General features: G+C 33.2%; 1 protein-coding gene and 1 long non-coding RNA gene across 2 annotated transcripts; one reads left to right on the forward strand and one right to left on the reverse strand.

The window, feature by feature from the left end:
* The first annotated feature begins 235 nt into the window (after nucleotides 1-235).
* Nucleotides 236-11,612, forward strand: LOC124457312. Its single transcript, XM_047007588.1, has 3 exons — nucleotides 236-274; nucleotides 7,994-9,325; nucleotides 11,589-11,612. Exons 2-3 carry the CDS (start codon nucleotides 8,390-8,392, stop codon nucleotides 11,610-11,612), a joined length of 960 nt encoding a protein of 319 aa, XP_046863544.1. The 5' UTR covers nucleotides 236-274; nucleotides 7,994-8,389.
* Nucleotides 11,613-14,083: 2,471 nt separating this feature from the next.
* On the reverse strand, nucleotides 14,084-14,711 carry LOC124458450. Its single transcript, XR_006953192.1, has 2 exons — nucleotides 14,484-14,711; nucleotides 14,084-14,176 (listed from the first exon to the last, which is right to left on the reverse strand). It is a non-coding gene; the product is annotated as an uncharacterized LOC124458450 (long non-coding RNA).
* Nucleotides 14,712-14,817: the final 106 nt, after the last annotated feature.

Here is a 14,817-nt window from a genome sequence, read left to right on the forward strand (position 1 = left end):
AATAATTGAAATAAATAATAGTAAACTATGAAAGGTTTATTGGCATAAAGCTTCCAAGTTAAAACATCTTTGTGTTTACTTCAGTAATAGCTAAAATAAAAAATTTGCAATTCATATTTAATTGGGTATGACCAGAATTCAATATTTCACAATAAAAACATCAGGTGATTAAAATCAAGCATTCATTTAACATTTCAATTTCTTTATTATCAAGCAAAAGCAAACACATCATGTAGTTGGTTGCGTCGTTTTTAATCTTTCTGAATTTGTGAAGGTATGTTGATTTTAAGCTTTTCTCCCTTTATGTAATGGTGTATTTTAACCTTCTGATTTAATGTTTTCTGTACATGTATCAATTTCTTTTGTTTTGATGTCACGGATATTGTAGTTAAATATAACTTATAAATTACTTCCACGCCACGTTTGTTTTATATGGATAACAATTCTTAAGTTTTGTGGGATTTTCAAACACAGATAAATTTTGATTAATTTACACTGTGAAAATACCGACTTTTCCCACATTTATACTAATTAAACAAGATATATTTGCAACATTAGTGTTTAGTGCAAATGTTATCATTGTATTTTTGATTCATATAACTATGAAATGATCAATTGTTAAAGATTTTCATGATAAATTTATGTGCACTGAGCATAGAAATTTCAATTCAACCGAAGATGACTTTCATTCAAATACTATAGTTAATCACTCTGCTGTATTTTTCGGAAACAAATTATACAGTTATTCAAATTGAATAATAACTATCGTTCTTATCTGTTTAAATAGCACGTCGACGCTTGCTGGCAAAATTATAAAACAGTATAATTAAAACTAGCAACTTGCCCTCCCAGTGTGTCAACATGACCATGTAATATACTGAACTATATACATATCTTTTAACTATTGAATATCTCTTCTCGCAAACTATCAACACTCCCACTTGATGGTTGTGCGAGAAATTTCGTCTTTAAACTAAATAAACATTTAATAGATTTCTAAACTTTTCAAATGTTGCCTTGGGCAATGCTTTTGTCATTATGTCAGCGATCATCCTTTCGGTTGGACAATATTCCACTTTAATTTCCTTTGAGGAAATCCTTTCACGAATAAAATGATGACATACATCTATGTGTCTAGTACTGCTGGGGTGGCTTGGGTTTTTGGCCAACTCTAGCGCACTTGGTTATCTTCAAAAATAATGATGGGCGTCTTCGTGGTTAATCCCAAATCGCTCAATAACATTCTCAACCAAATCACTTCTTGCGTTGCTATAGACAATGCGACATAGTCCGCCTCAGTAGAAGATTTGGCAACAGTAGCTTGCTTCTTACTTGACCAACTCATTGTGTTTCCTCAAAGTTTAAAAACGTGATCTGATGTAGATCTTCTCGAATTTATATCTCCCGCCTATTCGGAATCTGAAAAACCAACTAATTTGGGGTCATCGTCAGTGATATCCTTCTGTCCATAATTTAACGTTCCTTTTAGATAACAAAGAACACGCTTCACCCCGATCCAATGATCATTGCTTGGTTTTGCCATGTATTTAGATAGGACATTTACAACTGCTCCGATATCGGGACGGGTAATTACTGATGAATATGTTAAGCATCCTATATTTTGTTGATATGTCTGCACATCAACAAACCTCGTTTTCTTGCACTTCATGAGATTTCTTGCCATTTTCAATCGGTGTGGACATCGGTTTGCACGATTCCATACCAAATCTTGTCAATATCTTTTTCATATAATTTCGTTGACTTATTGTTATTGTCTTTGCCTTGCGATCACGATTGATCAGCATGCCCAATGAGAAATAAACTTCTCCACGATCATCCATCCTGAATTTTTGGCATAATGCTTAATGTGCCCATTGTCCTTCTTTACTGATTTAACATATATACATCCGGCTGCATCACTCTTTCGATAACCAATTATTAATAGATATTTATCAAGCGTATCATACCAGCATCGAGTCGATTGCTTGAGGCAATAAAAGCTTTTATTTAATCTTTATACGTGATTAGGTTTCCGTGGATCAACGAATTCATCTGGTTGAGACATATAAATTTCGTAATCTATATTGCCGTTTAGAAACGCTGTTTTGACATCCATCTGGTGGATTTCAAGATTCTAAGCATTTGTCGTAGACGTGTATTTGGCCACAGGAGAAAATACTTCTTCGTTATTTATTCCTTTCGATTGTGAGTACCCTTGTGCAACCAGTGTGGCTTTGCATCTGTCAACGGATCCATTTTCATTCCTCTTTACCTTAAAAACACATTTAGAACCAATGATGATCTTCTCTTTCGATGGTGTAACCAATTCCCAAGTGTTATTCTCCATAAGAGATGAGTATTCTTCTGTCATGGCATTCTTCCATAATTTTGCATGCTTCCCATTCAGTGCTTCATTAACGCTTTTAAGATTATCTATGTCTGAAATCAGTGATTCAGCAACTTGATATGCGTCTTCACGAAATCGACGAGGGATTTTTCTTTCTCTTGTTTGTCCTAAATTCCTTACATCTTCCATAAATGAATCTTCGTATGTCTTCGTATGTCTACATGTTTTCCCACTTGCTCAGCATCTTCTCTGCTTGAGCATTGATCATCATTTATAGTCATCCTTTGTTGAAACTGTGTCGCTTGCTCTACTGGATCAGTTGTATCAGCATTTTCGTTGGTTCCTTCATCCTGTTTTTCTTCTGAGGTTACATCTTCTTCGTCCATATGAACGACGGTATCGCTTAACATATCGACATTCCTCTGCTGTGATTGTTAAGTAAAGGAAATTTGTACTCAAGAAATACTACGTCTCTACTGATTGTAAAACGGTTTCGGTTTAAGTCGAATACCTTGTATCCTTTAGTGCCCAAGGGATATCCGAAAAAGATTGCTTCGTTTAATTTTTGATCAAGCTTCTGACGATTACAGCTTGGGACGTGTACAAAACATTTGCATTCAAACACCTTTAGGTTTGAAAGATCAGGCTTCTCTCCAAATAAGCATTCAAATGGTGTTTTGTTCATTAATGTAGCTGTGCTTCTGACGATTACAGCTTGGGACGTGTACAAAACATTTGCATCCAAACACCTTTATGTTTGAAAGATCAGGTTCTCTCCAAATAAGCATTCAAATTGTGTTTTGTTCATTAATGTAGCTGTGCACTTCGATTATGAAGATAAATGGAGGTATTACAAGCTTCGGCCCAAAAGTTCAATGGCAATGCAGCAGTGTATATCATTGACCTGGCAAATTCCAGCGTTGTACGGTTGAGACGCTCTGCCACTCCGTTCTGTTCTGGGTAATATGGACTTGTGAATTCTTCATTTATTCCTTCGTTAGCGCAATAATTTATGAAATCGTTTGATGTGTATTCCCCACCATTGTCACTCCTTAAGATCTTCACATGTTGTTTGTTTGAACTCTGGTTTTTCATATTATTAACAAATTTTTAAACTTTGCGAGTACTTCACTCTTGCGCTTGATGAAATATGCAACTGCAAACCGTGAATAGTCGTCAATAAATGTTACCATATGTCGACTGCTTCCCTTCGATTCAACTTGCATGAGGCCACATACATCACTGTGGACAACTTCATATGCTTTAGTAGCTCTGTGTTGACTTGCTTTAGGAGAAGGATTCCTGTGCATCTTTCCGCCAATGCATCCTTCACAATTGTTTGCAGCTTTCTCGTTTCTTCCATTATCCATTATCTTTCACCATATTTTTCTTCATCATTTTCTTTATGTAATCATGATTGAGATGGCCTAACCTTTGATGCCATATTTGAGGAGATGTATCAATTGACGATTGAGAATATTCAGGATCCTTCACAGTACGTAACATACCATCTGTTAACTCGCCAATAACATAATCTTTATTATTCTTTGATACTATACATTTATTTTCATCAAATTGGACTTTGGTTTCCATGGCAATCATTGCTGGTACGGAGAGTAGATTTTTTGCAAGCTTTGGCACATACAACACTTTGTGCAACTCAACATTGTATAATAATTTTACCAGACCTTCACCAAAAGCATGTATCACAGTGTTGTCTCCCCAATATATTTTGGTTGGTGTTTGATATTCAACATAGTCCACAAACAAATCCTTGTTGTGAGTCATATGCTTTGTTGCAGCGGAATCGATGAATCATTCTTCAGAGGGTTTAATGTTATGAATAAGAGCAACATCACTGCCTTCAATAACACATGAACTTCCTTCTTTCTTATTGGTTGTATTCAACGGACAATTTCTTGCTATGGGTAGCACCTGATTACATCTGAAACAGGTAACATTTCTTCCCTTATTGGAATCACACCTTTTTTTCATCTCTTCCCATGTTCCATCTTGATTTGCTGTGTTGTGAAATTTCTCGTCTAGGCCTTTCATTGACTTTTCCAAAGTCATGCCTTTTTCCTCGATTGTAGTTTTCCTTTTTTCTCATGTATAATGCATTGTCTTCTTTTTTATTTTCTTTCTTCTCTTTACGTTTAAGATGTTCCTCAATCAACGATCCTTTTATATTATCCCAATCCATATCTTCAACTTTTTTGGCGTTTAAACTCGTGATTAAATTCTCGTACGACTCTGGTAGTCTACCTAATAGCACCCTTGCGAATTTCTTTGACGGAATTTCCACATTCATTTCACGCAGTTGTTCTACTAATGTGGTCATATATGTGATATGCTTCAGCAAATCTCCCCTTCTTCCATGCTCGTAGCATAAAATTTCCGATTCAGTCTTACTATTTGTACGACCGAAACAAATTCAAATTGAGCTTTTAAGCTTTTTCATGAAATGAGCGGATCTGTGGTTCCAGAAATATGTATTTGTAAATGTTTTTCTACATTTAGAGCTATAAGAGAGTAGGCCTTATCCGACCTCAATTGAAATGCATTCGTCGCAATCGTCGCCGTAACAGGAGGAGGAATTTCTTTTCCTTCTTGTCTAATCCTCTTTCCATCAGAACTAACTTAACATTGTATTTCCAAGATTGGTAAATCTTTCCTGACAATTTATCAATCCTTGTTATTTCCGCCATGATCGCTTTGTTATATGAGACAACAAAATTTCTCGTAATGTTAACAGGACAAAATTTTTATCTTCTATATCATTAAATTACCTCCACGTCCTGGCTCCATAACCTGTTTAAATAACACGTCGACGATTGCTGGTAGAATTATAAAAGAGTATAATTAAAACTAACAACTTGCACTCCCACTGTCTACAAGATCATGTGCTCTCTAAAATATGTATTAATTTACATTAATGAATGACGTAATAAACTGAACTATATACATATCTTTTAACTATTGAATATCTCTTCTCGCAAACTATCATAATTCTAACATTGTCAAATATAAACTTATGACAGTTCCTTCTGGGTGTTTTGAAAAAGTAAAACCCTATTTTTGGGCTTACACCAGCAAGGACATACAAGTTTTTGCATAAGTCTTGGGCGTCAGCAAGCATTTTCGAAAGCGACAAAACATCTTTGAATACCAGCTCGTTGCAGTGGGCAAAGCAGTGAATATAAAGCGCATGTTTGCAAACTTCATCTTTTATTAGCACCACCAACTGTAAAGCTCCATCAAATGCCATAGCAGCCATTCTTTGAGGATGCAAATTGCAATGCACCAATATATCTTTAACATACTTTAAAAGATCTTCAGATGATAAACCCTCGTCACATGGCATGACGCTAATACAATCTTCTAAAACGTTTTAGTTTACATTCAATGGCGAACAGAAATAGATAATTGTTCAGTTTTTGAAATGTCACTTGATTCATGGGAAATTATGGCATAAAATTTACTACTTCATTAAAAAGACTTTTTCTAGCACTCAGCACCAATCTTTCTTCTTGTTCAACTAAAATATTGTGAGACATGTATTGAATTTCTTTTAAAAGAAGATTTTATTGTTCTTGATCGATGGCTTTGTCTTTCTTTAATTGAATGATTTTCGAATCCTCGTCTGTATGACTCCACCTTGCCACACCTTGTGTAAGAAGTGTTTTTGATGTATTAAAATGGGCTACCAAGCCTTGTCGCCTCAGACGTTGTGCTCTTTTACATGGCTTACTTATCTGCAAATCAAATGTAGGTTGGGTATTTCTTTTCTTTTTAGTGGCATTTTTGTGGTTTGCGCTTAGGTCTTGATCTGTTAGACGTTTTACGGTTTTCTTCCAGTTACAGAAACCAGTGGCAGATGGAGTGAAGATGAATAGTGAATATTGTATGCTTGTCTGTATTCTGTACACGTTTTGCAAAATGCTGCCCTCTTCTCGCAGTGATATGAAAGCCATTCGTATTTTTTGAGCCATTTGGACTGGAAAAATCGTCTTTTATTTTTACTTTGAAGCTTTTTGCCATCGTTGAAGTCGCTCATAACTTTGATCCATGGATCAACATTCGCCGTTGATGTTTCACGACCCAGGTCACAGTCAGTACTGCTAGACGATGGGGTGGCATCTTCCCTTTCTAATATTTCGTTATCGTGTGTCAATTGTCCACCAATTTCTTAAGAATGGAAAATTGATGCTAATTGGTTTGACCACTCGTATCAGTAATTGTCTTGTTCTTTTTATTTGCATCTTTCTTTGCTCGTAAATCACGTGGCATTGCTCCAAATTTCTACTTATTGAACGAACTGATTTTATTGTTTTAAAGAGCAATATTTATATAGTATTCATTACAAATAACAAATATTATCATTGGTCAAATAGTTGTTCTATCTAATATCTAATCTATATATAGTACATAAAGACGTCATATATGACGTCAATAAGTGTTTCTTGAGTGTTAACCGTATGGGAACGTATACATTGGTAAACACAACTATGTACATTATATTTCCTTAAACGTATTTTTGTTCTTTATGAACATGACTCAACACAAGCGATGAAAAATTCTGCCAGCAAAATTCCACTGTGTAGTTGCTGTTCCCACAAACGCTAAGTTTTATGTTCCTCATAACAAAAACGTTACTAATTTAACATGTAAATTTTTCAAAGTAAACAGTACTTACACATTACATTCTCTGCCTTCAAAATTAATGTTTATTTCGTCCTTAGAAATTAATCAAAATGTTTTATGAAAAACGCGCTAAATTACAGCTGAATTAAAGACACACTAGCTAACAAGACTTTGAATCAGTTAAAAATCGAAGAATCTGTAAGTGGGGAATTTGCATATCGGGAATAAGATATACGTCTCTTATTTGTTCAAAATGTGAAAAGGGGCAACCATCTGCTCCCGTGGCCCTGGTGCCTCTGGTAAAGTTCGTTTCCAAAAAACTCCTTTGCAGAGGTACGCCTGGAAATGACGTTCACCAAAAAGCATTAAACATTTAGGCAAATCTCAAGGTAAAAAGTTTTTCTATTTTTCTTCTGGGCCTTCTTTACTATTTGTTTGTTCTTTTGATATATTTAAAAGTCTTACGATGTCAAAGTGTACGTCTATGGGAAATAAAGCTAAAATAACAATTTTTATGAAAAGAAGGCTTCAAGCCCCAAAAATTGCCCGTATGACATCGTTTTTTGAAATCAACGCCCCAATATTGAGCAAAACGTCTACTCAAGTAAACTCCCACGTTGGGGGACGATAACCTTTCTCCGCCTGGTCTATTTTTCTTTACGCAGTCGTTACATAAGTTTTAAACTTATATAAACTAAAGCTTATAAACTAAACTTGCTTCACTTTTCTTCACGACACGGTAGAATGAAAATGGAGACATACACGGTATTATTATTTATGAACGTTTTTAGAAACTTGTCTAACTTCCAGAGAAATGCCTAAATGCAGGACAAATTTAAACACAAATATTCACAGGGTTGTTTTTAGCTACCACCTCCTTTAACTACTTTCATATACAACTGAAAATTTACGAAATGATAATATTTAACAAATTTCAGCTGTCCATAAATTATGGTTAATAAACTATATCCATGTTCATCTTAATTCTTTTATAATCCTTAGATGGAGTCGATAGAAGAAAGGAATAACTACTACATTCAGAAAATACTTTCAGATGTTGTTACGAAGAAACTTGTTGATTTATTTATCCAAGAGTGGGACATTAATTGCAAAAAATCCAACGGAGAATGGGATAATACAAACGTTAGTGGTCAAAAATTGTTCAACATTGAAAGATCAAAAAAAATATTTCGTGATGAAAAAATTTTGTCAAAACTTAAAGATGGTGACACAAGTAAGTGGGATTGCACGACAATATGTTAAGCAATATTGTTTACCCACTCAATTGGAACAAAAATTCACCCGAAAGTTAAAGCTGCTGTGGAAAAACTTCGTGATGTAAGAAACGATTTTACCCATGTTAATCCAGGAAGAAAATCTGATACTGAATTTGACAAAATGCTTTGTGATATTGAAAAGTCATTTAAAGATCTAGCATTTCCATTCACTGAAATTAATGAAACTAAATGTCAACGAAACACATTTAATTCTTTTCAAGAACTTCCTTGCAAACCAAATCACGATGTGGTTAAACGTACAGAGTTACTTAATCAAATCACAGCAGATCTCAATAACTTGCGCAGTACTAACAATAATGAACTAACATATTACTATATTTCTGGTAATCCTGGAAGTGGTAAATCTGAATTAGCTAGACAAATTTGCGAAGAAATGTATAACTCGTTTGACTGGAAAAAGAATACGACATTTGTAATGACACTCGAAGGAAAAGATATCGACTCTCTTTTGAAAACTTATGAAGACCTTTGTAAACAATTAAACAATGATAAAACTGTCATTGAAAATATTTCAAAAGAAGCAAAAAGCAGCAAAGACACAATTAAAGATTTTCAATTATTGCTGAAACAACAACTGAAATCTTGGCAAACATGGTGGATTGTTGTAGATAACGTGGTTGAACTTCATAAAATTTATCCATTATTACCTCAAGTTGGTGATCATAGTTGGAAAAATGGACAAATTATAGTAACTGTCCAAAATACAGATGCTATACCACCAAATGGAAATCTAAATAAACACATTTCAGTCAGTCATGGTATCAATGATGAAGAATGTCGACAACTTCTATTTGTCTTTTCTGATATTAATAATAAAGATGAAAAATTTTTAAAGGATTTATCAGACAAATTAGATCGTCAACCGTTGTTCCTGGCAAATGCTGCTTCCTACGTAGGTTGTGTAAAAAGTGTAAATCCGACATTCACGTGGGAGAAATATTTTGATAAGTTGAATGAAGGAGAGCGACAGAACATGGATGCCAATTTTCATAAAATCAACACATCTTACTTAGGAATGAAAACTGTTATGATAGCAGTTCAAAAAAATGCTGAAGAATCAATCTTGTTGAAACATGTTTTTAAACTTTTCTCAATAATATCTTCCGATAGCTTACCACAAGACGTTATAATATCATTTATTAAAAGCATTGATCCACAAAAATCTGCAGAAGATGTCTGTCTTCAATTAAAGCATTGTTCTTTATTCCTTCAAACGGAAAACAACGACATCCGCCTGCACAGCGTTGTACACGAAGCCATCATAAATTATTCATCGCAAACCTTTGGCTGTAAACAAAACGAAGTTGCTTGGACACTAAATCATTTCAAAGACAGAGAAGATGAAATCAAAATAATTCCACATCTAATTAAATTCATAACAAATTCATCATTACAACATTTCCTAAATAAGTTGATCGATGTAAAATCATCAAAACAAAAACTTGATGAAAGAAATTGGAAAGTTGCCAAATATTTTGTAGATGTTTTGGAAAGTATTTGCAACTATAAACTTGCAACTAAAGTACTTTATGAAATAATAGAAATTCAAACTAAAGTGTTAGGTGTTGATCATATTAATGTTTCATTTTCGTACAACGAGCTGGGTGTATTGCTTTGTGAGAATGGAGAATATGAAAATGCTAAAGATTTTCTCAAACGAGCGATGCGAATTCAAACAAAAACATTTGGACCTGACCATGTTAACATTGCGACAACGTACAGCGATCTGGGTTTGGTTTACAGAGATATGGGAGAGTACGAAAAAGCAAAAGATTTTTATGAACAAACGATGGAAATTGAAACGAAAACATTTGGACCTGACCATGTTAATGTTGCGACAACGTACAGCAATCTGGGTTTGGTTTACAGAGATATGGGAGAGTACGAAAAAGCAAAAGATTTTTATGAACGAGCGACAGAAATTCAAGCAAAAACATTTGGACCTGATCATGTTATTATTGCGTCAACGTACAACAATCTGGGTTTGGTTTACAAAGATATGGGAGAGTACGAAAAAGCAAAAGATTTTTATGAACGAGCGATGGAAATTGAAACGAAAACATTTGGACCTGACCATGTTAATATTGTGGAAATATACGACAATCTGGGTTTGGTTTACAATGATATGGGAGAGTACGAAAAAGCAAAAGATTTTCATGAACGAGTGATAGAAATTATAACGAAAACATTTGGACCTGACCATGTTAATATTGCGACAACGTACAACAATATGGGTTTGGTTTACAGTAATATGGGAGAGTACGAAAAAGCAATAGATTTTTATGAACGAGCGATAAAAATTCATGCAAAAACATTTGGACTTGACCATGTTAATATTGCGAAAACGTACAACAGTCTGGGTTCGGTTAACCATACTATGGAAGAGTACGAAAAAGCAAAAGATTTTTATAAACGAGCGATAGAAATTCAAACGAAAGCATTTGGACCTGAACTTGTACTGCAATAATATACAATCTTCATTTGGTTATAAACAAACTATAGATGTTGAAACTGAAGCATTTGGACTTCCATTTATCTTTTATTTGGTAGAAGCTACAATACTCCTGTCTTTGTGAAAGCGCATAAGGAGATAGAAGAAGAGGAAATGAATTTGTAGCTCATTTTCAATTAAGAAGAAAATCAATTTCCCTTTTCATTTTAGGTATGTCTTCTTTTTACTAAAGCTGATTACAAACAGTTGTATTGTAGATTTCTTTTAACAAAAGTTCAAATAACAACAGTTGTATATTTATAAAAGGTATAAATATATTATTGACAATATTCAAACATTTGTATTTTCAAGTTTTCAACTGTCATTTATTTACTGGAACAGTTTTTATTAAGAAACTTGTATGGAACTATCAAAGTATATTTATGAGTTTAGTTTGCAATGTCTAACTATTCAGAAGTTGTGAAGTTTCTTAAAATGAATGTTGTTGGGTCATTTTCTTGTATAATGAGAGTAAATACTGATCTTACAGCAACCATGATCATGTAACATCCCTTTTTGAAATGCTGAAAAGCCCACAAGATTTGCTTTGCTATATAAGTATGAATACAGTCTTTTCAATATTTATTTCTATTCATTCATATAATTTAGAAAATATAATTTCTATTTATGAGAATTGTGGTTGTTTAAAATGCACATGCAGTTATTGTTATTTGATTCAATCATACTTGATTTGGAGACAAACACCTTAATTGTTATGACATTGTTTGTTTTTTTTACTATGGAGGAAATATTTAGTTAATAATTGATTTATTCATTTAATGATTGATTCAATAATACTTTTTTATAGTTCAAACAAGGCAAGGTAAAGTAAAAGTTATAATTAACCTGAAGAAGAAAAAGCAGGATATCATTGCCATAGCAATAACAGAAGTGAAAATGACGCATTTAACTGTCCGACTACCAGATTTACTAATATATAAAAAATCCCAGCAGTGGCGCAGGATACTTGTTAATTTGGGGGGGGCACAAATTCATATATGCATGTCTTAATCCGTTGAGAAAAATGGATTAAAAAGGAACTTAATATGGCAGAACTTGAATATATGAATATGTGCCTCCTACCCAAAATAAAGAGTCTGCTATGCCATTTATTCCTCAGGCATCTTGAAGAGCTCTGGCATTGTGTGTAACGGTTTGTATTTCATTTTGCAAGGAACTTCTTATTTTTTTTCCAAAACATTATTTGAACATTAGAGAAATTGTGTACAAAATATAAAAAGTTTATATTAGGAATATATTTCTAGGGCAACACCCTCCTTTAAAGTATGTATCCATGTTTAGGAGTGAATGACATGAACAGACATGTTTTGCTAATGTCTTTACAACTGATAAGAACAATAAATGAGTCATTTCTATTGGTGTCTTTACTACTGATATGGACAGTAATGAGTCATTTTCATTGCTATGACATTCATGTCTTTCTTTTGCTATAGTTTATACTTTACATTGCTTTGAAACAGATTCTCACAGCTACATAAATGATTTTACCACAAAATCACAATACAAATTGTTTTGGTTATCTCTGATCCCAAGAAAATCAAATATAAATTAAAAATGACATTTACTACATTAAAATGTAAGCGAAAAAAGAACATTGTCACAACAATTAAGGTGTAAATCCCCAACCGCAAATAGAAAGAAATGTTGAATCAAGTAACCAAACTATTGACCTTCTCTCCACACACAATTCTTTTAAATACAAATTAAATTTCACCATTTATCACAATGAACAGAAATTTGTATATTTAAACAGCAAAGCCAGTGGTAGATAATGTACAAGTTATGATTTTTCTTATTAAACAACAAAAAGAACCAAACAAACACTCCATTTAAACCTTTGCCTACAGAAATTGAAAATACAATTGTTGCTGGTCAGCTAAAGGAGAAAGAAAACATACCCAAAAGCCAGGGCTAACAAAGCATCTTCTTCCTTGAAATGGAGCCACAAATCCATTCCTTTCTTTAAAGACTAAACACAATAAAAATTCTTTGCTGACAAGCGTTTTGATAGACCTGGCATTGGTGACCACCTGACAATGTAATTCATCTTAATGTATGTTTTAGGTAGTGATGTAGCCAAGAAAAATGGGGCTTTTACTCTAATTATGTGTGTCTGGCCCATATTTACTGTTGTTATCTCATATGTAGTGTACTGAGTAACGAAAAAGTAATTGAACAACAAAATATTTATTTTCATAGCACTGGTAGACTTGCTATACACTACGAGTTGTCATGGTGTTATTAAAGGGCTGAATTCTGATATCTTCCTTTGATTCTTATTTTTTTATTTTCCGTAAATTATACACGTATTTAATAAAATATACATTTAAGTTGATTATCCAAAGGGGAACCCCACGATCTGGGGATCTAAGTTCTTGATACAGGGTGTTTCAAAAAAAGTTAATCCAACTTTTACGTGCTGATGTGTGTAAATTACTGAATAAATAACTGTAGTTTTAAATATTTAAAAAAAGACAATTAGGTTCTAGCTATGGAATGCTATATTGTTTGTTGTGATTTGGAAGGAAAATGAGTGAAATGCAAGCGCGTTGAAAAATTTTGGTGAAAGTCGCATTCTTTCACCTTTGAGCATTTTTCCACCAACATGAAAGGTGCTTCACTTTGATTTTACTGGTTTGTTGACTGACTATCACATATTTCATGGTGATGTCTCATTTTCATGTCTCATAGTTAAATACATAATAAATTAATAACTACATATGTATAATATAGAAGCTACAGTGCTTTAAAAATCCCAGTCAAGAAACTTATTACATTTATACCTCCTAGCGTGGAGATCAATCATTGCCGCTGAATCATGCAAATTTCAAACTATCGGCTGATTTCAAAGATGACCAGTTCTTTTAAGACATATTGAAAGATATTTTCATTACAAAAAATTTGCAAAGATCATCAAGTGTACGCTCACTACGCTGAAATCGATCGAGTTGTTTAACTACACTGTGAAGAATTTGGAAGAAATAAAAGCATAGAGCACTGTTTTACCCGCTGTTAATCAAGTTGTACTAGATTTTGAAACCCTTAATTAGCATTAAATTTGTTTCTATATCTCAAATATAATACGCTTTAATAATTATTTTAAACATTGATTTGTTTTACCTTTTGTAATTGACTTCAATTTTCGTCGATCAAAACAATAGTTGACTTGAAGTGTGATTTTATTGGTTTTTTGTGACATCTCTATCCTAATCATAAAATATTTCTGAACTATTGTAAAGATAACAACATCACAATGAAGACATAATTGAATTCATCTCTTAGCATAGGAAAAGGTTAGACTCTTACCTCTTGGTTTATTAAATATTAAAAGAATTCCGTACATGCATTAATTTTATGAATGGCTTTGAATATTACCTTTGACATAAAAAACAAGATGAAGTTAGAAAAAGTACAACTTTTGTGCCAAAGGAATTTGATGCTACTTTTTAAGTATGTATGGTATTTTGATTCATTCATTTTTTATCATTTTTGCGCACTATTTTGAACATAAACGACGCAGCATTTATTAAAATGGATTCAGATTAAGACTGTCTGTTTCTATGCCAAGGTATTTATAAACTTCCTTTATATTGTAAGTCCTCATCACCTAACTAAGGGATTGTATCACATTAGCCAAGTCGTTGAAATACATTAGGAATAATAAAGGACCCAGAATAGAAACCTGTGGGTTTCCTGTGAGACTTTCTTCTTCCTGTGATATAACTCTTCATATTATAAAGCGAATATATAACAAAAGAGAGACGCAAAGGTATAGAAACTGAGGTAGACCCAAAGGTAGACAAAAACATAGACAAAAAGGTAGACAAAAATAAAGGCAAAAAGATATACACAAAGATAAACAAAAGATTGACAAAAAAACGAAGACTAATGGAAACAAAAAAGTAGACACAAAAGTAGACGTAAAGACTAAAGTCAGAGAAAAACATTATAATGTGCAAGGATTGTCTTTTCACAAAAAGATACATTACTATTTTCTTATTTGATTTTAGACATTT

The sequence above is a fragment of the Xenia sp. Carnegie-2017 genome, unplaced genomic scaffold (assembly GCF_021976095.1).
Source record: "Xenia sp. Carnegie-2017 unplaced genomic scaffold, XeniaSp_v1 HiC_scaffold_6, whole genome shotgun sequence".
Classification (NCBI taxonomy): Eukaryota; Metazoa; Cnidaria; class Anthozoa; order Malacalcyonacea; family Xeniidae; genus Xenia; species Xenia sp. Carnegie-2017.

Excerpts from the sequence above, each read along its gene's own strand:
- LOC124457312 (XM_047007588.1), top strand. The coding sequence starts at position 8,390 with ATGCTTTGTGATATTGAAAAGTCATTTAAAGATCTAGCATTTCCATTC. Across the intron at positions 9,326-11,588 it reads TGAAAACTGTTATGATAGCA|TTCAAACAAGGCAAGGTAAA; the intron begins GTTCAAAAAAAT and ends ACTTTTTTATAG.